Source organism: Lampris incognitus, chromosome 1 (genome assembly GCF_029633865.1).
Source record: "Lampris incognitus isolate fLamInc1 chromosome 1, fLamInc1.hap2, whole genome shotgun sequence".
In the NCBI taxonomy this organism is placed as follows: domain Eukaryota; kingdom Metazoa; phylum Chordata; class Actinopteri; order Lampriformes; family Lampridae; genus Lampris; species Lampris incognitus.
In genome coordinates this window covers 88900894-88926207 of record NC_079211.1, presented here as the reverse complement: position 1 = coordinate 88926207, position 25314 = coordinate 88900894, and the positions used below count along the sequence as shown (strand labels likewise).

The following is a 25314-nucleotide window of genomic DNA, read 5'->3' as shown; positions in this document are numbered from 1 at the left end:
AAATTGCAAGGCTCGTAGTGATGTGGTACTCAAGGCCTCGTTTGTAAGCTTTGCCACCAAAGATACCACGAAGAGCTGCTGATGTGTATGCACCCCTTTCAATAGCACATATGTCAAGGCCACTTCCATCAACTGTTTTACCTAGACCATGCAACACAGCAAATGCAATGTGAAGAGTTCCAGCTCTTAGGATCCAGTTGGTGTTTCCAACTGACTGCTGAATCTTCAATGCACGGGAGTAAAGGTCAAGATCTAGGGTTATCAGTGTTTTTCTGTGAGGGCCAATGACAGTGGCAGAGATACCCTGGGTTAACTTCAAAGCGGTATAGAGGGTAGCATAATCTGTTGGCGAGGTCTTAAACAGTGGAGCAATCACCCCTGTGTTTGTTGAGGTGCAACTGTTAGAGGACTGAGATAACAGTAGAGATTTAGTTGCAGCCCAAGTTGGCATCACATCTTCCTTCTTCAATTTCACTGATTTACGCCTTTGTTCTTTGATCGACACAATAGAGTCATCTTGATTTCTGTCGTTATTAGATTCAGCACAGCTTCTCTCTTCTTCACTGTTCTGGGTCTGTTTGCTTGCCAGCTGCGGTTCAGTTGAGGTTGCCCCCCTGTTATCATCAGTTGCAAGGTAGTTTGTGAATGCCCAGGTGTGAGTGAAGTCTTGGGAAATGAGATTGTTTCGGTTTCCTATCACAGACTCAAATCTCAATGGAGTGGTTTTGATCATTGGCTCCTGCAGCAAGTTTATATCAAATGCCAGAGGTGTCAAATATCCCGGCAAATGACCAGCTGCGCTTTAGCGTGATCTCTGCCCGCAATAGGTTAGCAACTTTCTTCAGGTTGCCAATAACCTGACCATCATTCATAGTGGAAATACTGCAATCAATATCTTTGCTAACTATAGTTGATTTAACAAGCTTGTCTGGCTCATTTCGTTGCAGTGAGCTTACAAACTGGAAATCTGGAAGTCGCTCACCAATGATCTTTTTCAGATGCTTGCGATAGTTTGTAGTCTCATCGACATCCATGTGATACCTTTTCAGGATCAACAAGTAAGCATCATTGACCTGAGCCATGTCAAGAGTAACATCGTCTGTGACGGTATTTTGAATGGCGAGGATTACTGTTCGTCACATAAAGAGCGAATGAGTGATTCATTATCGTGATCTTTCTTTATTGTTGTGGTACGTTTTGCATTCCGCAAGCAATCCCTGTGATAGTACTTTTCAAGAGCTGAAGCGTCACCAGCATCCACTAGATCTGCTACACAGATTCTTACTTGGTCATCTTGGGTCTGCTGCTTTATTTCAAGAAGCGTTTCACCCATTGCATCAGAAAGAACACGGTGCAGTGGCTTTGAATCACCCTTGGAACAAAAGTCACAAGGTGAGAATAAACACACTTGCTCCTTTGGGACAGATTTCGACCGTTTAGGTCTAACAGATCCTGTAGTAATTGAAGGGCACCCAGGTCCTCTTCTAGAACAGACAGGTGACTGAGGTCGGGATTGGTTAGCCGTGAGACTGTCAATTTTATTCTTGTTTATAACAGATTTTCGACACTCACTATGATAATGAACCAATTTCAGTTCCCCTTCATTTAGGCCAGATAAGTAGTCGGAAAGTTCCTCAAAATCCCTTTGACCTAAAGAAACTCTGTCCCTGCAAGCCTGCAGTAGGTCATCAATCATGGCTGGATTTTTAACTAGTCGCTTGCCAGGGGTGGCACCTTCTTTGCAGATCACGCAAATGTTGCATTCCTCTGCCATATTGACCAGATCTCATCCCACCTTAGCTCACAAGTTGTCCAATTTGCTGGATGCCACACAGATGAAACCTAATGATGGGAAAACAATGTAAATATATATTTGAATTAGAAGGCTTGGTTTAAATTTCATCAGAAAAATATGACACATTTACCAGATCATTCTAAGCCCACCTTAGCTTACTGTTTAGCTTAGCTTTCTAGTTCGTTGTTGTAGGTTGTCGGATCTGTGCATGCCAGACAGATGAAACCTAATGATGGGAAAACAATGTAAATATAAATATGTGCAAATGTTGGCTTTTAAATCTAGCGGGCATGGTTTAAATTTAGCCCACCTTAGCTTACTGTTAGTAGTCCAAAATTGTTGGATCAGGGCATGTCAGACTGAAAGATTAGACCTAATAATGGGAAAACAATGTAAATATATGTCAAAATATGTGTAAACATTGGCTTATAAATCTTTCAGGCTTGTTTTAAATGTCACCTGAATGATAAAAAATTAAAATAAAAGTATCACTTACCAGGTAGTTGCTTTCAGCAATTCCATGAATGTGATTCTCAAAATGTTGACTCTTCCAATATATTGTGGTGTTTGTTTGTTTTGTTGTTGTTGTTTTCGTATTGGCCTATTTTTATTTTATTTTATCTTGAGTACTGTTCTTTTTTGTTTTCAGTCAGCTACAAACACAGCTGTGCTTTAATTATGATCTCACCTGTTTGAGATGAACCAAATTAACAAGGATTATGCTACAATGGCCACATTTCAACCCTTATTATTTCAGAGTCAGAACAGGAATGTCTTTCAGAATGGTCAACACCTTCAGTTAAGTATTAATTGTCACTGGATGCCCATGAAAAATAATTGTAAAAGTTATATTGGCCAAGAAAAGAGCAGGAGTGGAAAGAGGAGAGTAATGATGAATGGGACAGGCACAAGGGTCAGTCCGGGGTGTCCCAGGTGAGGAACCAAAAGTCAGACAAATACTCTTCTAGCTGTTTTAATAGTGTTATAAATCAACTCAGAATATTTCAAAACCTACAAAACAACTATGATATTATAAAAATTGGACATTAAAAACCACTTCAGCCCCAGGCAATCGTTTTGAATTTTCGCCCGAAATTACATGCCCAAAATAATTCAGTAATAGCTGCGCAAGTACAGGGCCCAGATGCACAATTCTGGTGTCTATGTATAGGTAACACCTGGGAAAATGTACCTCAAGTGGAAGTTTAGTTGTACCATCCACCAGGACAGAAGGACTGCAGGTAAACTACAGCAGAAATTCAATTTTTTAGGTTCGCCTAAACAAAACTTACAATTTGAGTGTGAATAACATCAGTAATACCATTTACCAGCAGGCCAGAGATATTTGGATCTGTTCTACAACTTCTCAACTGCATCTCCTCCAAATTTGGTGTTATACAACTGAAGCATAAAAATTCTGCAGCCATTTTAGTAAGAGTAGTCCCAGGCGGACTTCTATTTTACTGTTCTGGGAGGTCCCAAAATAGATGGCCCCCCAGAATTGGGGGTGGGGGTCAGAAAATTTGGCACCCTTCATTTTCTGTTAGTTTGGTCCCTATAGAAGCCAAAACAGCAAAAAAAAATCAATTTTGGCACAACGGGAGCTGCTTCTTTGACATAGCATATACCGCACTAGTAGGCCCGTGTCTTTTTTTCCAACACAGACCACGGGGGAGGAATAAGGTGAGGTGGATTGTCTGATCCACCCATGGTCGAGCAGCTTCTGCACATATTCCTTTACCTCGCTGTACAGCGGCTTCGGAATCGCATGGTCGGCCTTCTGAACCGGTGTTTCGTATTTTAGGTGGATTTTGAGTTGCAGGTTTGGAGTGCAACCTATATCTGCATCATCCTTGGCGAACACATATGACTCGTTGAATAACATGTGGCCAACTATCTTCTGTTCATCCTCTGCGAGATGTGACAAGTCAACAGGTGGATGCCGCTTATCTTTTGTCGTTTGCGCATTGGAGTGTCCGTCTTTCCCTTTGCTCATGTCAGTCTGTCTGTACTCAACAGAGCTGAGCGTGTTTGGGCAGTGGGTTGGGGTGTGGGCTCAGAACTCAAAGTGGGACACTTGACTGGTTTCACATCAATGACTTCTTTGGAGCGTTCCAAGGATTGTTCTCTGTGCTAGACAGTGCTTGACTTAGGCCGGTACTCACCAGTACGCAGCATCGGGACTTCTGCTTTTTACCCATCTGACCAGTCCTGTGCTGCAATGTATTGATTTTTTTTCCTGTATCAGTATTGAGATATATATATATACATATATACATATGTGTGTGTGTGTGTGTGTGTGTTCGTGAGACAGCAAACAGGAGCAGCGGTTAGGGGCAGCAGCAGGGTTGACGGGGGTCAGAGGTCAGGAGCTGGAGGGGGGGGTCCTCAGTGAAACAGGTGTAAACAAGGCAGGGCGTGTGTGTCCTGTGGCTCCACCTTTTCCCTCCAGTAGAGAGAAGGTGGAAGACCACTAGCTGAGGATGTGACGGAGTGTAGAAAATAAAACACGTCATTTTGTGGTCTGAACTCACGTTTACCAACGAGCGACAACAAACAGCAGCAGGTCATCAGAAACAACACGTGTGACATCACCAAAGGTCAGAGGGGACAGGTTCACATTTTATTATAGTGATATGTACTGAGATACAACATCCTGTAAAGGTCACGGACCCATATGTCATATATGAGCTTGTACATACACATATACAGAAATAAAGTGATGGCTGAGTAATATTCTGAAAATAAAGCACAATCTATTGTATAATCACTTTCCAATATATTTACACATGACAACCAACCGGCCTGTTTACAACCAGACCTTCTGACAGAGACGCCAGGCTTCATAATCACTTCATCCACACAGACTGAGGGTAAGAGGACAATAACAACAACAATAATAATAATCGATAATAATAATAACTAACAATAATAATAAAAATAATGACAACAAAAACAATAATAACAATAATAAAAAACAATGATAATCAATAATAATAATGATAATGATAATAATAACGATTAAATAATAATAACGATAATAATATTAATGATATTATTATTATTATTATTATTATTATTATAATTAATAATATCGGGTTGCGGATGATGAGATGCCTCTTTAGAGTGCCGTCAGAAAACAGGTCTAAAATGCCTCCCGGTTGCCAAACACGCACATCACAAGCCTCAAGATGAACAGCTGCATGCAGACATAGATGATCGATAGATGATTTCTACTGGTAATAACATATTGATTATAAGAAGTAAATAGCCTCCCATCATGCACTGAGACCTTCAACACACAAGCGTCTGTGCTGTTCCGCAGGTCACACAGTAAAGGCGAAAGGTACAGATAGTACTACAGGTAGTACTACAGATAGGTAGTACTACAGATGGTATCTTTATGCATGCTCAATAATTCAGGTAAAGAAATCACAGAGAGGTGAATCACTTCATCTGGACACAACGTTTATTGAGAGTCTCAACTGACTGCAGGTGTCCCCACCCTTATAAACAACACAGTGGCATAACGACCCAAACCAACCACCAGTTTCCTATGCAAATATGTGTGTGACCACTAACTAGAGTTAAAATGGCCATAAGCCAGGAAGACGTCCAAACAGTGCACCAGCCGATCGAAGAGGAGAAGGGTAACAGCTGCGTAACGGTTGCTTTCAAACCCCAAGACACGCTGCACCAGAAGTTGGTCCACCCCAAGGTTGGGGTCCCCCGGCACAAACAGAGCAACACAGTGTAGCTGTTAAGTGCCAGGAGGATTGTTGTGACTTGTACATCAGGGAAACTAAACAGACACTGGCCAAGAGGATGACACAACACAGGAGAGCTAACACGTCAGACCAGGACTCCACAGTCTACACCATCTCCACAGTCTACACCATCTCCACAGTCTACACCATCTACACAGCCTACACCATCTACAGGTCAGTGGCCACTCTTTCAGGGATGAGGATGGGCACATCCTGGACAGGGAGGAACGCTGGTTTGAACGGGGAGTCAAAGACACCATCTACCAGTGCGTTTACATGCACAGTTAAGTGGAGCTACGGTTACAGCTCCATCAGGACATGTAATCGGACTACCGTCGTTGTCCCAGTAAACAAGAACCGGGGGAGAATCGATATAGTGACGGAAGTATGTCCGATCCCGGTACCGTAGGTGGCGATATACCCCTTTTCAGCTGGTTGCTATTGGGTGAAAGACCGCTGCGGGAACTATGGCTCATGCGCAGAACGCCTAGGCCAGTTCAGGGCCGATTGAAGCGTATACATGCCAGAGTAAATCCATCCCCAACCGCATTATCTAAGTGTGTTAGTCCCACTTCCAGAAATTCGATTTAGTACGATTTTAGTTGGACTAACATGTTAACATGTATTTTGAAGTCCACTTTTAGTCGGACTAACATGTTTACATTTATTTTGAAGTCCACTTTTAGTCGGACTAACATGTTTACATGTGTTTTGAAGTCCAGATTTAGTCGGACTGTCATGTTTACATGTGTTTTGAAGTCCAGTTTCAGTTGGACTAACATGTTTACATGTATTTTGAAGTACAGTTTCAGTCGGAGTAACATGTTTACATGTATTTTGAAGTCCAGTTATAGTCGGACTAACATGTTTACATGTGTTTTGAAGTCCAGTTTTAGTCGGACTAACATGTTTACATGTGTTTTGAAGTCCAGTTTTAGTCGGACTAACATGTTTACATGTGTTTTGAAGTCGTTTCAGTCGGACTAACATGTTTACATGTGTTTTTAAGTCCAGTTTCAGTCGGACTAACATGTTTACATGTGTTATTAAGTCCAGTTTCAGTCGGACTAACATGTTTACATGTATTCTGAAGTCCACTTTTAGTCGGACTAACATGTTTACATGTGTTTTGAAGTCCACTTTTAGTCGGACTAACATGTTTACATGTGTTTTGAAGTCCAGTTTCAGTCGGACTAACATGTTTACATGTGTTTTGAAGTCCAGTTTTAGTCGGACTAACATGTTTACATGTGTTTTGAAGTCCAGTTTCAGTCGGACTAACATGTTTACATGTGTTTTGAAGTCCAGTTTCAGTCGGACTAACATGTTTACATGTATTTTGAAGTCCAGTTTCAGTCGGACTAACATGTTTACATGTATTTTGAAGTCCAGTTTCAGTCAGACTAACACAATAAATCAACTTTTTCTAACATCATGTAAACATACTGAGCGATGAAACGTATCTCTCTACAAACACTGTTCCAGATGAACTGATTCGCCTTTCTGTTATGCTAGAAACAGATAGTACTACAGATACAGATAGATAGTACAGATAGCTCTACATATAGTACTTACTACAGATAGTACTCATCAACTGGGGTAGTATTTATCAAAGCTATGAATTACTCTTCAAAATCCTCCAGATAAGCAAACTATGGAATAAAACAATTCCTCAATAAAAACTGAGTCAGAATTCTTCACTGCAGCTCATAAGAGTTTCTGATGACTACTGAAACTACAGCAAGCCCAGGTAGCATGATTTAACCAGTCACCACCCCCGATACTCTTTCATCCCGCCATCATCCCAGCGATGAATCCTGTTTTCCACTTCCCATTGAACTAGTGTTGAACAGCAACGTGTGCGGCGCGTGTGTGCGCGCGCGCGTCTCATAGTACCATAGTGGTCATATGGTGAACAAGCGAAGCCGGGTGCGACGCCACGGCCATCGGTGCGTGTGCATGTGCGGTAGGGGGCGGGGGGGAGTGCCCAGCCTGGACCCCGCCCCCTACTGTCCCCGTTGCCACGGAAACGCTGCTGGGCCGGTGGCGTGCGCTCTTCTGGTGCGCGCGCAGGCCGGCCAGCTGAGAGTAGGCGGACTGACACACGTGACACCGGTACGGCCGCTCGCCCGTGTGCAAGCGCACGTGGTTGCGCAGCGTGGACGACTGGCTGAAGCGGCGGCTGCAGAAGCGGCAGACGAACGGCTTGTCCAGCGTGTGGATGCGCATGTGCGAGCGCAGGTTACTGCGGGAGTTAAAGCCACGGTGACAGATGACACAGCGCATGCGCCCCGCCGTGACCAGCGAGGAAGAGGAGGAGGAGGAAGAGGAGCCGTCGCAGGAATGAAAGTCGTCTGGACCAATCAAAGAAAAGCAGAAAAACAGTGATCAATGGAAGATGGACGGCTGGATGATAGATAGATGGATCGATAGATAGATAGATAGATAGATAGATAGATAGATAGATAGATAGATAGATAGATAGATAGATAGATAGATAGATAGATAGATAGATAGATAGATAGATCTCTAGAGTTATTTCAATCTAGCCAACATTCATTTCATGAGTTCATGTGTCAGTCAGTCAGCAGATTCTATGAGGAGTCTCTCTCTCACCTATCTTGTTCTTCTTGCTGTGCTCGTCATCTGTCCCGGGGACTCCTGGAATTCCCAGAAAGCTGTTGTGAGAGTTTCCATACCAGACCAGTAGCTCCTGGTCTGGGGGGATAGTCTGGCCATTTAGAAAACAACAGAACAGCAATTTAGTCATCACTCACTTCACACGGGTCAAATCTCCAACAGCTGGTTCATTTGTTAATAAAGACTTTAGAAAAGCTACAAGGGAATCACATGAACCATTGGTGTCATCTGTCCTGCAGATACCAATAAATAAACTATTTACACTTTAGCAGTCGAATCTATATTCTTGTATAGTTTAGGCTACCAGAGAGGGGAAGTAAATAGCAGCTGGATAGCTCAATGGGTAAGAACGATGGCTTTCCTGCTGGAGAGCAGGGGTTCAAACTCCAGTTGGGACGAGTCTCCAGTAAGAGTCCGTGGCTTATGCCCCTAATGCCACACGGGCCAACTACGTCGCTTTGGATAAGCGCATCTGATAAATGTACACAAAAGAAACTGGGCATTTAAACGCATCAGTCTTTACATCATCTGTCCACTAGGAGGCGCTATAGTCCTGAACAGTCCTGGTTAATTCTGCTGGCTGGACCTGGAAAATCTTTTCTTCGCTTCCGTCTATCATTACACAACCAGATATTATGGGGTATATTAACTTAACGTTATTGTGAGGCTGCACATATTAGAAGTCATTTAAAATAGTATAGCATATAATAGTATAATATAGTATAGTGGAGCATTGTAGCGACTGGACCACCCCCTAGATGCCAGGGGGGCCAATAAAGGGTAATGCCTGCTACCCGTTGCCACTGCCCATGTCCAGTGACCGGAAGGGCTGCTGCGCACGGAACACCAGCCAAGCTGTCCAAGGACAATGGCATGACACAGCTAGAGCTGTGCCTCTCGCAGGTCCAACTGGCGGCATGGCACAGCGGATGGTGCAATGAAAAAGCTGCCATCCCCCTGGCTCTGGCGTTCGAGGGAAAGGCTTTGCATGTGCTCCTCGACCTAGCCCCATTGGAGCAGTGGGACCTCCAGGCCTAACCATGGCGCTGGAGAGGTGATTCTGGCAGCGACCCTTCACTGACTAGAGCAGGGAATAGCTAGCCAGCTGCTGCCACCAAGAGGAAGAGAACCTGGGCACCTTCGCTGCAGATGTGCAGCACACACGACATGATTACCCGCAGTTCAACACAGCTGCCCAAGAGGAGCTGGCCTTCAACGTTTTTCTGCAAGGGCTCATGCCAGAGTGGTTGTGCCAGCATGTCCACCTCACCATGCCCCAATCTCTCATCGAGGCTCTCTGCAAAGCTGAATGGGCCGAGGTGGTACTCTCCGAGTGGCTTACCCACCAGAAGCCCCCCGCTCTCTGACCGCATGTCAGTTTGGCCTACTACGATGAAGAGGAGGAGGTAGAAGAGGTCTACCAAGTTTGGCTTCCACCATAGCAGTCTTGGTGATGGCCTCCCTCATCGAGGCGAAGTCCAACCCGGCTGACTGACCGCTGTTACCGGTGTGACAAGCCTGGTCACATAGCCCGCGACGCCCCAGCACCGGCGCCAAAAGCCAAAGTCATCCGGCCAGCAGGGAAATGACAGCGGAGTGGCCCAGAGAGGGGACCACCATGCCAGTCTCCAGCCCCCTTTTAAGGCTGATGCACGTTGGTTGGGGCATGTGTCAAGGGCAACCATCTCCCTCGGCACAAAGACTGTGGCACTCCAGTCTGGGCAGGGGAAGAACAGGCTCAAAGACAAACGATCCAGTCATCAAGCAGCCACTGCTCAGCAGGCACAGAGTGTCACCTCTGCCAGTGGCAAGAGGAGCGGGGCCAGATGATGCCAACGGTGGTGGCCGTCCAGATTGCCAGCAACGAGGAGAGGTGGTTCCCGTTGACCATCCAGCAACTGAGGCAGCAGTAGGAGGCAGACGTGACCCTGGCACTGGTGAGGTGCTGGCTGGAGATGGGGCAGCACCCTGAGTGGACAGAGGTGTCAGCGCTGGGGCCCAAGGTAAAGGCCTACCACTCTCAATGGGGCACCTTTGAGCTCCATGATGGGCTGGCTCCCAGATGAGGGAACGACCTCCTGCAGCTATTGGGTGTCATGTGTGCTCCATCTCCAGGTTCTCCAGATGGTCAATGGCTCGGTGTGGGCGATGCTAAGACCCTCCATCGCCTCAGGGTGTGTTTCTACTGGCCTAGCTATCTATGAGACATGGAGCTGCATGTGCACTGCTGTGACTGCTGCACCCACTGGGCCCAGGCTGGCTCCAGAGTGTGGCAGAAGCGGGCCTATGACACATGGTGTCTTGAGCAGGCCTTCGTGTGAGGGGACAAGGGTACAATGTCGTGTCGTGCGGTGTATGGGACACGGGAGCTGCCATTAAGAGATCTCTGCTTCTCGACTTCATCTTCCATGCAAGCTCGCCACAGTATAGTATAGTATAGTATATAGTAACATATAGTAACCTCCACAGCCTTGTAGAAGATGCTGCTCCCAATCTGAATCACCTCCAGGTTTTGTTCCTGTTCATTTCGGGCACACTTTATATAAGTCATCCAGCTCCTCTGGTCCTCCTGACTGGCATCAATAAAATACCTTACTGAGCCATCCTCATTAAACACCTGTGAGGAGAAAAGAGGTGAGGACAGACGTTACAAATATCATCCACTCATTAGTAAAGACTCCCACACTATACTGAGGTTCGTTATCTGTCATTAACTGGCTTGTTCAATTTCTAGTAGGTCATCAAGTCCCTGTAACGCTTATATTTACAACTTGCAAATATCACTGTGTTAGTTAGTTGCTTAAATGGTTTGTCAGTTCGTTGGTTAGCTAGTTGAATATTTAGTCAGATGGTAGCTAGTTGAATGGTTAGTCAGGCAGATGTTAGCTAGTTGAATGATCAGTTAGTACGTTCGATGTTAACTAGTTGAATGGTTAGTTAGTCATTTAGATGTTAGCTAGTTTAATGGTTAGTCCATTAGATTTTAGCTAGTTGAATGGTTAGTTAGTAAGTTAGATGTTAGTTAGTTGAATGGTTAGTTAGTCAGTTCGATGTTAGCTAGTTGAATGGTTAGTCCATTAGATTTTAGCTAGTTGAATGGTTAGTCAATCAGATGTTAGCTAATTGATTGGTTAGTTAGTCAGTTAGATGTTAGCTAGTTTTGTTTATCCACATATTATACAGCAGAAACGACACGACTGCTCAGTAACCGTCTACATCAGCTCTCTTTATTTCCCTCTGTCTTTTTTACATGTAATTTTCTTACTTCTCCCTTCTATTGCCCCCCAGTGGGCGGCGGACTAACTACAAGATATAACATCACTCCACCCCCTGTTGAGCATAACCATTACTTTGAAATTAACTCCCACGAACACTCACAGATGAGTAAATATGGGTCTAACAAAATAACACCATATTCGCTGAAACAACAATATAAAAGCAGCTAACTCAGAGTGGGGGTAGACTGCACCAGCTCTGGTGGACTCAGAACAGGGATTATTGTGCCCCAACAAGTTCTGGTCACTCTAACTACAAACCAGGTTTTTGGGGGGGTTTCCTTGACCTACAGGAACAGTGAGGGCCCTCCTACCCTATTTCCTCCTCCCTAACATCAGGCTCAGTACCAGGCAGCTGAGGTGGCTGCTCAGCTTCACTTCCACCATCCACCCCAACAGCTTGTGGTCGTTGTACCTGGTCCTCAGGCTCTGTATATGGTGGCTGAGTTGACTGCTCAGCTCCATAGCCATCAGTGTCCCAGTCGGCCTCGGGATCTTCACTGAGCGGGTGGCGTCTGTCTGGCTCTCTTCTTAGTAATAGGTGATCCACATGAAGTCTAAGCACCTGGCTTTCCACCTCCACTCTGTAGGACACAGGACCTGTGCTGGTGATCACCACCCCGGGCAGCCATTTCTTATGGCTTGTGGAATCCCTTACCAACACTTCTGCACCAGATGCCAGTGTTCTGGTTGGCCTGGTGCTGTTTTTTCTACAGATCATGCGCTCTTTGTTCTGGAATACTTTAACATGGGCATCCGGTCTTAGCAGGTAAAACCCGGTTCTGACAGGATGGCTGAATAACATCTCTGCTGGTGACCTGCCTGTTGTTGCATGTGGTGTTGATCTGTATGCCGCCACGAACCTTGATATGCACATCTTTAGTGATCCTCCTGATCCCACGGTTTTCTTCAGGGCTCTCTTAACTGTTTGGACAGCTCTTTCAACTGACCCATTTGTGAAAGGCTTGTAGGGGGCTGATGTTATGTGTCTTATGCCAGACATGTCAAAAATCCCTTAAACTCGTGAAAACTGCTGCATTGTCTGACACAACCTTATGGGGAAGGCCATAAGTGCTGAACATCTCCCTTAGGTGCTCAACTGTTGCTGCTGACGTGGCTATTCAGACAGGGTAACCTTCAAGCCATTTCGAATGCATGTCTACTGCTATTAGGAACATCTCCCTCAGGAATGGACCTGCATAGTCTATGTGAATGTGTGCTCATGGCTTGCCAGGCCATTCCCAAGGTAAGACTGACGTTTGGGGAGGGGTGTTGCATACCTGTTGACATGTGGTACAGGCTTGCACTTTAAATTCTATTTCATTATCCAATCAAGGCCACCACATATGAGCTCTGGCTGTTGCCTTCATTCTCGAGATTCCTGGGTGTGCTTCATGAAGCTCCTCCAGCAGGGTTTCACGAGCTTGTGAACCTCGCCACAACACGGAGCCCCCAGAGTAGAATATCATCTTCTACATAGAGCTCGGCCTGCCCTCTGGAGAACGGATGTAAAACCTCAGCTGGGCAGGTGGCAGGCCATCCCTCTTTGACAAAGCGACACACTTTAGTGAGCAAAGGATCCCTACAAGTCCACTACGTCGCCTGATGACTGGTAATAGGAGCAGTTTGTGTGTCCTTGGGTATTTCTGGGAGGGGAAGCCTGCTGAGGCCATCAGCGTTTGCAAAGGAGGGTCCTGGCCTGTATCTGAGGACGTACTGATATTGAGCCAGTAGTAGTGCCCAGCGTTGAAGGCGTGGTGATGCAGCTGGCTGAATGTTTTTTAGCTCACCTAGTAGACCCAGTAGGGGCTTGTAGTCAGTTTGGATGGTGCAGTTACAGCCATACACACATTGATGGAACTTCTTCACAACAAAACTTACAGCTAGCGTTTCTTTCTCCAGCTGAGAGTAGTTCTTTTCTGCCACCGACAAAGAGCGGGACGCAAAACAGATGGGCATCTCAGAGTTGTCCTCCACCCTATGTGACAAAACTGCTCCAACTCCGTACAGGAAGCCGTCACATGTTATAATCAGGGGCAACTGTGGGTCATAATGTGCCAGCAGTGTCGATGATGACAGTAGGTCTTTGGACCTCTGGAATGCTACATGCTGTTGAGATTCCCACACCCATTTTACTCTTGTGTTGAGGAGGTAATGAAGTGGGGCTAAGACTGATTACAAATCCTGAAGAAACCGCCCATAGTAATTAATCATTCCTAAGTAAGCCCGCAGCTCTGTTGCATTTTTGAGCTCTGGGACCTCTTTGATAGCTCTTTACTTCTTCTCCAGGAGCTGGAGACCGGCGGCAGATACCCTGTGTCCAAGATATTCAACTGCTGGAGCCATGAACTCACATTTGGACTTTTTCAGCCCGAGTCCTGCTTCCTCTAATCGTGTTAAGACCAGGTCAAGATTTCGAAGGTGGTCTTCCTCTGTCGCTCCCGTGATGAGCACATTATCCAGGTATACCGCTGTGTGTGGGATCCGGCCAGGAAGTTATCCATTGTCCTCTGAAAAATTGCACAGGCTGGTGAAACCCAAAAAGGGAGACGTGAGTACTGGAATAAACCCTTGTGAATGTTAATCGTCACCAGCTTGCGTGAGTCTTCCGTCAACACCAACTGTTGGTAGGCATAGGACATGTCTAGTTTGGAGTAGCTTCTGCCTCCTGCCAGTTTGGCAAAAAGCTCCTCGATTTGTGGCAAGTGGTAATGCTCCAGTCTTGAAGCTAAGTTTGCAGTCAGCTTGTAGTCTCTGCAAATTCTGACTGTATTAAGTACAGGCACGATGGCTGCAGCCCCGTCTGGGTGTGTCACAGGTTCAATGACCCCTGCTGCTTGTAATCGCTCTAGCTCCGCTTCAATCTGTGATCACATGGCAAATGGCACGGGTATGGCCTTACAATAGCGAGGGTTTACAGTCTGATCAATATGGAAACACACTTCCATCTCTTTTAATGTCCCAAGTTCATCTTTGAAGATATCATCATGTTTGAAGAGAACATGCTGCAGCTCGCCATCTGCGACCCTGAAAATTGGCTTGAAAAGCTCTTTCCAGTCAACCCATAACACACCCATCCAGTCCTGTCCCAGCAGATTCGGACCTTGGCTGCGGATTACCAGCACGTTCAGCTGTAATGTCTGGCCCTTATAGTGCACATTCACCTTAGTTTTGCCTTGGACATCGACCTCCTACCCCGTAAAAGACCTCAGCACGACTTCAGAAGGCTTCAACTCCAACCCTGAGACTGTGGCTTGTAGTCTGGTAAAACATTCCTCACCTATGACCGTACGAGATGCTCCCGTGTCCACTTCAAAATTCACTGGGCAGTTGTTCAGCTCCACTGTTATCACTAGTGGGCCACGTGGTCTCTCTCCCAGCGCCAAAAGGTAATCAGCCTGTTCCTCCCCTTCTCCCCTACAGCCGACAATGGAGAACACTCTGACATGAGATGAGCTTTCTTTGAGCCCAGCGCCCGAGTCTGCTTGCCTTTGTCCTTTATCCGCTGCCTACACATACGCACGATATGACCCCGTTTTTTACAGTAATGGCACTCTAAGTCTTTAAACCTGCAGTTGTCAGCTGTGTGTGGATCCCCACAGCGGTAGCATGTTGTTGACTTTGTCCCTTGTCATGCATGTGTGATTGACACTGGGTTTTCTACCTGATTAACTTGGGATACAGGCTGCAGCGTTTGTGCACCTTTATCTGCTGCTTCCAGTGCTACGGCTGTATCATGGGCAGACTTCCATGTCAAATCAGAGATTGCCAGTAGGCGGCGTTGCATCTGTTCACAGCCTATGCCCCAAATGAACTGAACTCTCAGTCGCTCCTCTGATGTATTACCAAAACCACACTGTGTGGCTTGATGTTTTAATCTAACCACATATGATAAAACGGCTTCACCTGCCCCTCTTGTATAGGACTGAAATTTAAATCTCTCCACAATTTCATTTGGCTTGGGATCGAAATGCTCACCTACATGTTTAACTAGGACCACAAACGTGACTTCGGTAGGTTTCAGTGGCGCAATCAGATCCACTTTCAGCCCGTAGAGTGTGCTGCTGCACGCAGAAAGAAGAATGGCCCGTTTGGTCTTTTCTTCTGTTACCCCATTTGCCTCGATAAAACTCCAGTCTGTCCACGTATCTACTCCAGTTTTCCGCATTTGGCTCAAATGCATCCACTTTTCCAAAGGCCGACATCGTTAGTATCGTTTTGTCGTTGATACTTCACTTGGTTTCAGTCTCACTGGCTACGCCACCTACTCACGCGTGATGTAACTTTGCCTTCGCGTCGCTCACGTAGTTCAAGATATGGTAAGTTATTTCTTAGTATTGCTTTTACCTCGTTGCCAATGTTATTTATCCACATATCAGACAGCAGAAATGACACGACTGCTCAGTAACCGTCTACATCAGCTCTGTTTATTTTCCTCACTCTTTTTTTACATGCCATTTTCTTACTTCTCCCTTCTACTGCCCCCTAGTGGGCGGCAGACTAACTACAAGATATAACAGTTGAATGGTTAGTCAGTTAGATGTTAGCTAGATGAATGGTTTGTTAGTCAGTTAGATGTTAGGTAGATGAATGGTTAGTCAGTTAGTTAGATGTTAGGTAGATGAATGGTTAGTTAGTCAGTTAGTTGTTAGGTAGATGAATGGTTAGTTAGTCAGTTAGATGTTAGCTAGATGAATGGTTAGTTAGTCAGTTAGATGTTAGCAAGATGAATGGTTAGTTAGTCCAGCATTTCCCAACCCAGTCCTCAAGGAACCCCTATCCTGCAGATTTTCATTGTAACCCTGCATAGTTAGCCCTGCTTGTACTTACTCAATCAATCATCTCACAGCACTTAATTATGCAAGATGTGCAACAGCTGACATAATTCATTGCTGATTGGTTGGTACAAACATGCGCCTATTCAGGGTTGCAAAGAAAATCTGCAGGATAGGGGCTCCTTGAGGACTGGGTTGGGAAACACTGAGTTAGTTGTTAGGTAGATGAATGGTTAGTTAGTCAGTTAGTTGTTAGCTAGCTGAATGGTTAGTTAGTCAGTTAGATGTTAGCAAGATGAATGGTTAGTTAGTTAGTTCCTTAGTTAGATGTTAGCTAGTTGAACGGTCAGTTAGTCAGTTAGATGTTAGCTAGATGAATAGTTAGTCAGTAAGTTAGATGTTAGCTAGTTGAATGGTTAGTTAGTTAGATGTTATCTAGATTAATGTTAGTTAGTTAGTTAGTTAGTTCGATAGATGTTAGCTAGATGAATGGTTAGTTAGTTAGTTAGTTAGATGTTAGCTAGTTGAATGGTTAGTTAATCAGTTAGATGTTAGCAAGATGAATGGTTGGTTAGTTAGTTAGTTAGTTAGTTAGTTAGTTAGTTAGTTAGTTAGTTAGTTAGATAGATGTTAGCTAGTTGAATGGTTAGTTAGTCAGTTAGATGTTAGCTAGATGAATGGTTAGTTAGTCCGTTAGATGTTAGCTAGTTGAATGGTAAGTGTGTTCGTTGGTTGGTTGGCTGTGTTTAGTTACCTCCCACATGAGATTATTGTTCTTGTAGAGGTCCACGTGTTCGGGGGAGATGAGGTGTCCGGTGAACGGGCCCATCTCTGTCCCGGCTTTGATCCATGTCTTGGAGAAAATCCCCAGACCTTCACCTGTAACCAGGACAGACTTTATGGCACCAGAACCTGAACCAGGACCAAGATTAGGAGCTGGATTGACAGCTGTGTGTCACTGAGATTAAAGATAATTGTAAGGTTTTGAGCAAGCAGAACCCGAGAACAGCTCACCTGGCACTGAACTCTGAGCTATGATCACCTCAGACGGTAAAACCAGACTGGACAACTTCTGGACTTCTGAAAGAAACGAGCAGAGAAGAGCTCAGCAGATTGCTATGTTGTCTTGAAGCAAGGTAATTTCATAGAATCAGTCAAACTTGTAATCAGATGATTTTGGACATATTAATGACATGCCCCGCTCTGTGCCGTAGCAGTGCCACTCCCTACCCTGTGTACTCCTGCCTGATTGCATGCCCCGCCCTGATTGGATTCATCTGTGCCTTGTTACCTCCTGTGTATTTAGTCTCTGTGCTCCCCTCTCTCTGTGCCAGTTCGTTTTGTGCCTAGTGTCAACTCGTGCCAGTCTCTCTAGTGTTTGCATCTCTTGTGTATTTTTTTGCTTTGCCTTCGGACCTCGCCTTCGCCTACTCCTTTGTTATGGTTTGCTTGGACTGCCTTTTCTGTGTACCGAACCCTGCCTTTCAGTAAAGACGACTTTTGAACTCTTACCTCGTCTCTTGTATCGTGCAATTGAGTCCTGTGCCTAGTGTGTGTTTCAGTACGAACTGGCCATACTATGGACTCAGCCGACACATTGCGCGCTGCACTCCAGACCCATGGAGAGTGAAACCACCAACAGGAGAAGCAACTCGCCACTATTGGTGCGGGGGTGATGGAGATGGCAGCACGTCGTGAGGCTTTTCAGAAGACCTTCGACACCCAGGAAGGCTACATGGCTACCCAGTTTCAGGAGGCGACTGCTCGGTTTCAGCAGGGTGCTGCACTCGTGGACACTCTCGTTCCTAATCCTGCTAACCCAGCTCCAGAACCTGTCCTCGATCCAGCTCCGGCCCCAGCTCCCACGAGAACGACGCCAGCTCCGGTGGTCCACCTCTCCACACCCGAGTGGTTTTCTGGTGACTCTGACAATTGCAAGGCCTTTCTGGTCCAGTGTGAACTGCATTTTGAGCTCCAGTCATCTTCGTTTCACTCTGAGCGTGCCAAGGGGGCGTACATCATTTCCCACCTCACCGGCAGAGCAGAAGCCTGGGCCACTGCCGAGTGGGCTAGGAGGTCTCCAGTCTGCGAGTACTCAGATCTGTTCACCCAAACCCTTCACCAGATCTTCGAGCATAAAACTGCAGGCTGTGAGGCAGATAGGGCGCTAATGGGCCTGCGTCAGGGTAAGCCTCGAGTCTCCGACTACGCCATTGAATTCCGGACCCTGACAGTGGCTGGAACCCAGACTCTTTGTTTGATGCCTTTCTCTATGGGTTAGCCGACCCTTTAAGAGATCAGTTTGCTTCGTTGGAACTGCCTTCAGGCTTGGATGCTCTCATTGCGCTTGCCATGAAGATTGACACCCAACTCCAGGTGAGAGAGGGTCAAGTCTTCCAGCTTCCCATCTGTCCAGAGGGGGGCAATCTGTGGCCGATAGTCTCCTCCCGGTCTTCCGCCTGCCCCCTGCTGCACCGGAGGAAACCATGCAGTTGGGTAGAGCCAGGCTAACTCCTGAAGTGCGTCAGCGCCGCCTGCGGGAGGGTAGATGTATATACTGCGCTCAACTGGGACACTTCATCTCCTCCTGTCCAGGCTCATCAGTAAGGCAGAGGGCGCTGGTGAGCCGAGCAGCTTTTTCTGATCCGTCTTGACCACTTACGCAGGCACGGCTCACCTCATCTTCCGTGTTGGTTGGTCTCCCGGTGTTAGTGGACTGATGGGAATTTTATGGACTGGGGGTTAGCCAAACGGCTGAAACTCAGCCACGTTCCCCTGTCTGAACCTCTAGAGGCCAATGCTCTGGATGGTCGTCTACTCTGCAGAATTACCCAGCAAACCATCCCCGTTCAACTCACTATGGCTAACAATCACACTGAATCCCTGAGCTTCCACCTGTCCAACTCCCCGATTCATTCTCTTATCCTTGGCCTACCCTGGCTGAAACAACATAGCCCTCACCTGGATTGGACTACTGGTGAGGTGACGGGGTGGGGCCGGGATTGCTCTAGCACCTGCCTGTGTTCCGTTTCCATCTCAGCATCCTGACTCCTCGTCTCCTGTGTCTACTGTGCCTGCTACCTCTGTGACTCCTGCTTCCGCGTCACCTCCAGTTTTGTTGGATCTTTACCTTCCAGACATCTCCAGAGTGCCGTCTAGTTACCACGATCTCATGGTGTTCAACAAGACTCGTGCTACGTCACTACCTCCTCACGGACTCTACGACTGTGCCATTGATTTACTTCCCGGGACCTCGCCGCCCAGGGGCCGTCTGTATTCCCTGTCAGCCCCGGAGACCACGACTATGAAGGACTATACTGATTCTTCTCTGGCTGCTGGCATTATCCAACCATCTTCATCTCCTGCGGGGGCGGGGTTCTTCTTCGTTGAGAAGAAGGACAAGACACTGCGTCCCTGCATAGACTACCGTGGTCTGAATGACATCACCGTCAAGAACAGGTACCCCCTTCCTCTTGTCTCTTCTGCATTAGAACTAGTGCAAGATGCTAATATTTTCACCAAACTCGATCTTCGGAATACCTGTCATTTGGTCAGGATACAGGAGGGGAATGAGTGGAAGACCACTTTTAACACTTCTAGTGGGCATTACGAGTGCCTCGTGTTGCCGTTTGGTCTGACCAAAGCTCCAGCGGTTTTCCAGGCTCTCGTGAATGACATCCTTTGGGACATGTTGGACCGGTTTGTTTTTGTCTACTTGGAAGATATCTTCATCTTCTCCCCCGATGAAGAGTCACACGTCCAGCATGCACGGCAAGTGCTGCAGCGCCTCCTCGACCACCAGCTCTTCGCCAAGGCTGAGAAGTGTGAGTTCCACATTTCCACCGTCACCTTCTTGGGGTACATCATCTCTGAGGGCAGCATGGAAATGGATCCCACTAAGGTCAGTGCTGTTGCCGAGTGGCCTACGCCCTCCGATAGGACCCAGCTCCGCCGTTTCCAGGGGTTCGCCAATTTCTACAGGCGGTTCATCCGTCGGTACAGCACCATCGCCGCCCTACTGCATGCCTTAACCTTCCCCAGTGTGAAGTTTCTGTGGTCTCCACAGGCTGATCAGGCTATCCAGCAGCTGAAGGAGAGCTTCACATCAGCACCCATTCTCACGCTGCCTGATCCCCGGCGGCAGTTCGTGGTGGAGATCGATGCCTCGGACGGAGGACTGGGTGCTGTCCTCTCCCAGCGGTCTCCAGAGGACAACAAGTTCCATCCCTGCGCTCTCCACCCCCGCTGAGAGGAATTATGATGTGGGGAACAGGGAGTTGCTGGCCATTCAGGTGACCTTGGAGGAGTGGCGCCACTGGTTGGAGGGGGCGGAGCACCCATTCTTGGTGTGGACTGACCATAAGAACTTGGAGTACATCCGGACAGCCAAGCGACTCAACTCCAGACAGGCCAGGTGGGCTCTTTTTTTTCACCCGATTTAATTTTACCCTGTCCTACCGTCCTGGTTCCAAGAACGCCAAGGCAGATGCCCTGTCTCGTCTGTTTTGCCCTGACCCTGCTCCTCGGTCTCCAGCCAGCATCCTGCCTGCTTCCTGTGTGGTGGGGGCCGTCACCTGGGGCATTGAGAGCAGGGTCAGACGGGGGTCCGCTAATACCCCAGCGCCTGCTGGCTGTCCCCCCGTTTGTTCCTGTCAATCTTAACTCTCAGGTCATCCAATGGGCTCATACTTGCCGCCTCTCCTGTCACCCTGGTGTGCGACAGACTTTCTTCGTCATTCAACAGCGGTTGTGGTGGCCGGACTAGGAGATAGGAGAATACGTGGCGGCTTGTCCTGTGTGTGCTCGGAACAAGGTCTCCCGACGCCCTCCTCCTGATCTCCTGCACCCGCTCCCGGTGCCCCGCCGTCCATGGTCTGATGTCTCCCTGGACTTCATCACAGGCTTTCCGGCCTCAGATGGTAACACCACCATTCTGACGGTACGGGACCGGTTCTCGAAAATGGTGCATTTCATCCCTCTGGCCAAGATGCCCACTGCCAAGGGAACGGCGGAGGTTGTGCTGTCTCACGTGTTTCGCCTCCATGGCTTCCCTAGGGATGTGGTCTCTGATCGAGGACCCCAGTTCGTCTCAAGGTTCCGGAAGTGTTTTGTTCACTGCTCAGGGACTCAGTCAGTCTCTCCTCCGGGTTTCACCCCCAATCCAATGGCCTGGCGGAGCGCTGTCTCGTCTCCCAGAACTCGGCCAACTGGAGCAAGCACCTTATTTGGGTTGAGTATGCGCACAACACTCTGCCACTGGTCTCACCCCCTTTCAGTGCGCCTGTGGTTACCAACCGCCTCTGTTCCCTGCTCTGGAGCCGGAAGTTGATGTCCCCTCAGCCCTGGCCTTTGTCCGTTGGTGTCAGCGCACCTGGAACCGGGCCTGTTGGGTGCTCCTGAGGACCTCCGACCGGTATAAGAGGCTGGCTGATCGGAGACGGACTACTGCGCCTGCCTAGCGGCCCAGCCAGAAAGTCTGGTTGTCCACTCGAGACCTCCCCCTTCATGTTATCTCACGCAAACTGGCTGCCAGGTTTGTGGGGCCGTTCCCCATCTCCTGGGTCATCAATCCAGTGGCCGTGCGGCTCCGGCTCCCCACCTCCATGAGGGTCCATCCCACGTCCGGCGTCTCCTGGCGGTTCGTGGTCAGGGTCGGGGCCGTCAGTATCTGGTGGGGTACGGGTCTGAGGAGCGGTCCGGGGTCCCTGCCCGCTTTTTTCTGGACCCGAACCTCATTCAGGACTTTCATCGCAGCCATCCTGATTTGCCTGGGCCGCCTGGTGCCGGCCCTGGGGGGGGGGGTACTGACACGCCCCGCTCTGTGCCCTAGCAGTGCTACTCCCTACCCTGTGTACTTCTGCCTGATTGGATTCACCTGTGCCTTGTTACCCGCTGGGTATTTAGTCTCTGTGCTCCCCTCTCTCTGTGCCAGTTCGTTTTGTGCCTAGTGTCAAGTCGTGCCAGCCTCTCTAGTGTTTGCATCTCTTGTGTATTTGTTTGCTTTGCCCCTGGACCTCGCCTTCGCCTACACCTTCGGTATGGTTTGCTTGGGCTGCCTTTTCTGTGTACCGAACTCTGCCTTTCAGTGACGACGGCTTTTGAACTCTTACCTTATGTCTTGCAATGGAGTCCTGTGCCTAGTGCGTGTTTCAGTTAAGTGTAAAAGGTGGACGTGATTATTGTCCTCCAGCATGTGTTTCTGATACCACACAGCATCAACCCTCAGCACCAAAACCATTTTGATCCGGTTTTGGACCGGACGCAGTAAACTCCTGACCTTATCCGTCTTTTATCAAAATCTGCGACCGTCAAAACCACGTGGTATTGATTTTTGGTGGTCGCAGATTTGATGAAACACGTGTTACACGCACAGGACACGGTTCGAGACTGGATCTGTAGGGACGGTGTTTGAAACCGAACGTCTCCTGGAAAAACACAATCTTCAACGTCAACTGCTGGATGTGTGTGTGTGTTGTGTTACTGTGTGTTTCTCTGTTATTGTGTGTATTGTGTGCGCGTGATTGTGTGTCTCTGTGCGTGTGTGTGTGTGGCTGACTATCAATGAATGTCAAAAACAAACTCGTCAGTGGACCTAAAGAGTGTGAGAGAGAGAGAGCGCGGGGTTAAACGCTGTCCCTCTCTCTCTCTGTCCGCGCCTGCGTTATGTGGCGCAGGGGTCGTGCGGCGCCCCCCCCCCCGGCAGAATGGAGGGTCTCATTGTAAATTCATTATGGTCTTTTAGGAACTGCGCAGCAATAAACGTGAGGGAGTGAAACGGCGCTCTTTGTCCGCGACAGCCCTGGAATGTCCGTCACAAAGCGGTAGAACAAAACGCGGGAAGGCGATTAGGCGGCTGACACGAGCTGAATAGCGAGAGAATTAGACTGCACGGTTATCAGCGGCCGAAGAAGAGGAGGAGACGTGGCTGCGCAACATGTGCCCGCTCTCTCTCTCTCTCCGTCTCCCCCGCCTCTCTCTCCCTCTCTCTCTCTCTACCTCCGCCTCTCTCTCTCTCTCTCTCTCTGCCTCCGCCTCTCTCTCTCTCTCTCTCTCTCCCTCCGCCTCTCTCCCTCTCTCTCTCTCTCTCTGCCTCCGCCTCTCTCTCTCTCTCTGCCTCCGCCTCTCTCTCTCTCTACCTCCGCCTCTCTCTCTCTCTCCCCCCCGCCTCTCTCTCTACCTCCGCCTCTCTCTCTCTCTGCCTCCGCCTCTCTCTCTCTCTCTCTCTCTCTCTCTCTCTCTCTCTCTCTCTCGTCTCCCTCTCTGCCTCCGCCTCTCTCTCTCTCTCCCTCTCCCCGTCTCCCTCTCTGCCTCCGCCTCTCTCTCTGCCTCCGCCTCTCTCTCTCTCTCCCTCTCCCTCTCCGCCTCCGCCTCTCCCCGCCTCTCTCTCTCCCTCTCCGTCCTGGGGACCCTCCGCGGCCTCGCGCTGTGCGGGTTAACAGGCGCTAAACGGGGCAGCTCATAAATAGATTTAGAGAGAAAAAGATTAACGGAAAAAAACCGAAAGTCAGGCCAACGGATTCATTTTAAAACAATTCAAAACTTCACGTATTTGTTGTTCACACGATAATTACATATGATTATCAATAATAAGGATAATAACAAAAACAATGATAATAATGACAACAAAAAATAACCAAATAATAATAATTAATAACGATAATAATAGTATTTAATAATTAATAACGATAATAATAATTAACAATAATAATAACAGCAGTAATAATAACGATGGTAATAATAACGATAATAAACAGATTTGGATGATAAACTCGGGGGGGGGGGCTCATCCCTGCAAAACATTTCCACACGTTTTTCTTTTCTCGTGCAAACAGGAAATGAAGCCAGACAAAAGACGACAATATGTCACAGATTAATAAAGCGGTTGGATAAAAAGCTCAAATGATTGGTGTAGCCGTTATTTATCCAGAACCATTCCCTTCGTCATGGAATCAAAAACGAAACGAATTCACTGCGTTTTAACGAACTCTTCATGCCGGACATGAGCGTACAGCTCCGCTGAGGCGTGACGGCGTGGAAATAAACCTTTACGTTTAATTTAGATGTGTCATTCCCGCATCACACGGCTTCAGTCTGCGGCTTTTCGGTTCACGTGCTGAGCTGAACGGGACAGACCGGAGCAGACCGGCTTCCCACCACGTCCACTACGTGTGTCCGATCTTACTGATCTCACCGGTCTTACCGTAGTCACTCACCTCCGGAGAAGGACTGGGCCAGGACCTCCGCCGTGAACGCCGTCTTGGGACTCGAACCCGCGGCCGGGCGCTCCTCCAGCAGGTGGTGGTGCTCGCCCAGCACGTGCCTCCACCTCCCGTACAGGAAGCTGTGCAGGATATCGGAGGTGATGACGTCAGCCAGGGACAGCGGCTGCGGCTTGAAGGCGGCCTTGAGGGCGAGGCCCGCGCCGGGCAGCACGGAGCCCATAACGGAGGCGAGCTGCGCTGCCGGAGCACGGAGGAGGAGGAGGAGGAGGTGGTGATGAGAGCCCACTTGCTGTTGCGGTAAGAGTTAATTAAAACGCTTTAGATGACGTGACGTGCAGGATGAAGTGAATGTAGCATGTTCCAATAACTCTGGGCTGCGTTAGTCAGGACTTCAGTTCACCTAGAAATGGTCTCAGTGGTTCAGCTCCACTTTCTGTAATAAACCCACATGCGTCCAACACAACAGGTACGGTGCCGAGGAGAAACGCGTGAGCTGAGGAGCGTCCCATCCATCTGACTGCCGCAGGAGCGACTCCGTGTATATATACCGTATTAATCACCTCCTCCTGACGGGGAGGGACGGCTGGCTGCGCGCGCGTGTGTAAGAATCCGCTTGTCTCTGTGCGCGTGTCACCAACACGCGCTCCGGGCAGACCCCTCGCGCGACGCCCAAAAGACAGAATCCGATCACAAAAACATAAAAAGAATCGATCAGCTTTAATCCGAAATGAGCAGCGACCAGAAGGAGACGTCAACACCTGTCCAGTGGTTTAATTTCAATGACGTGTATTGGATCATGTAGAGAATAAGTGTTGTTGTTATATACACAGGACAACAGAA

The 25314-nt window shown here is 48.0% G+C and overlaps 1 protein-coding gene across 1 annotated transcript; it reads right to left on the bottom strand.

Annotated features, from left to right (window-relative positions):
* Positions 1–7317: 7317 nt before the first annotated feature.
* prdm12b (PR domain containing 12b) lies at positions 7318–24694 on the bottom strand. Its single transcript, XM_056294450.1, has 6 exons — positions 24466–24694; positions 17267–17332; positions 17007–17131; positions 10664–10819; positions 8179–8293; positions 7318–7916 (listed from the first exon to the last, which is right to left on the bottom strand). Exons 1-6 carry the CDS (start codon positions 24692–24694, stop codon positions 7450–7452), a joined length of 1158 nt encoding a protein of 385 aa, XP_056150425.1. The 3' UTR covers positions 7318–7449.
* Between the last annotated feature and the right edge of the window lie 620 nt (positions 24695–25314).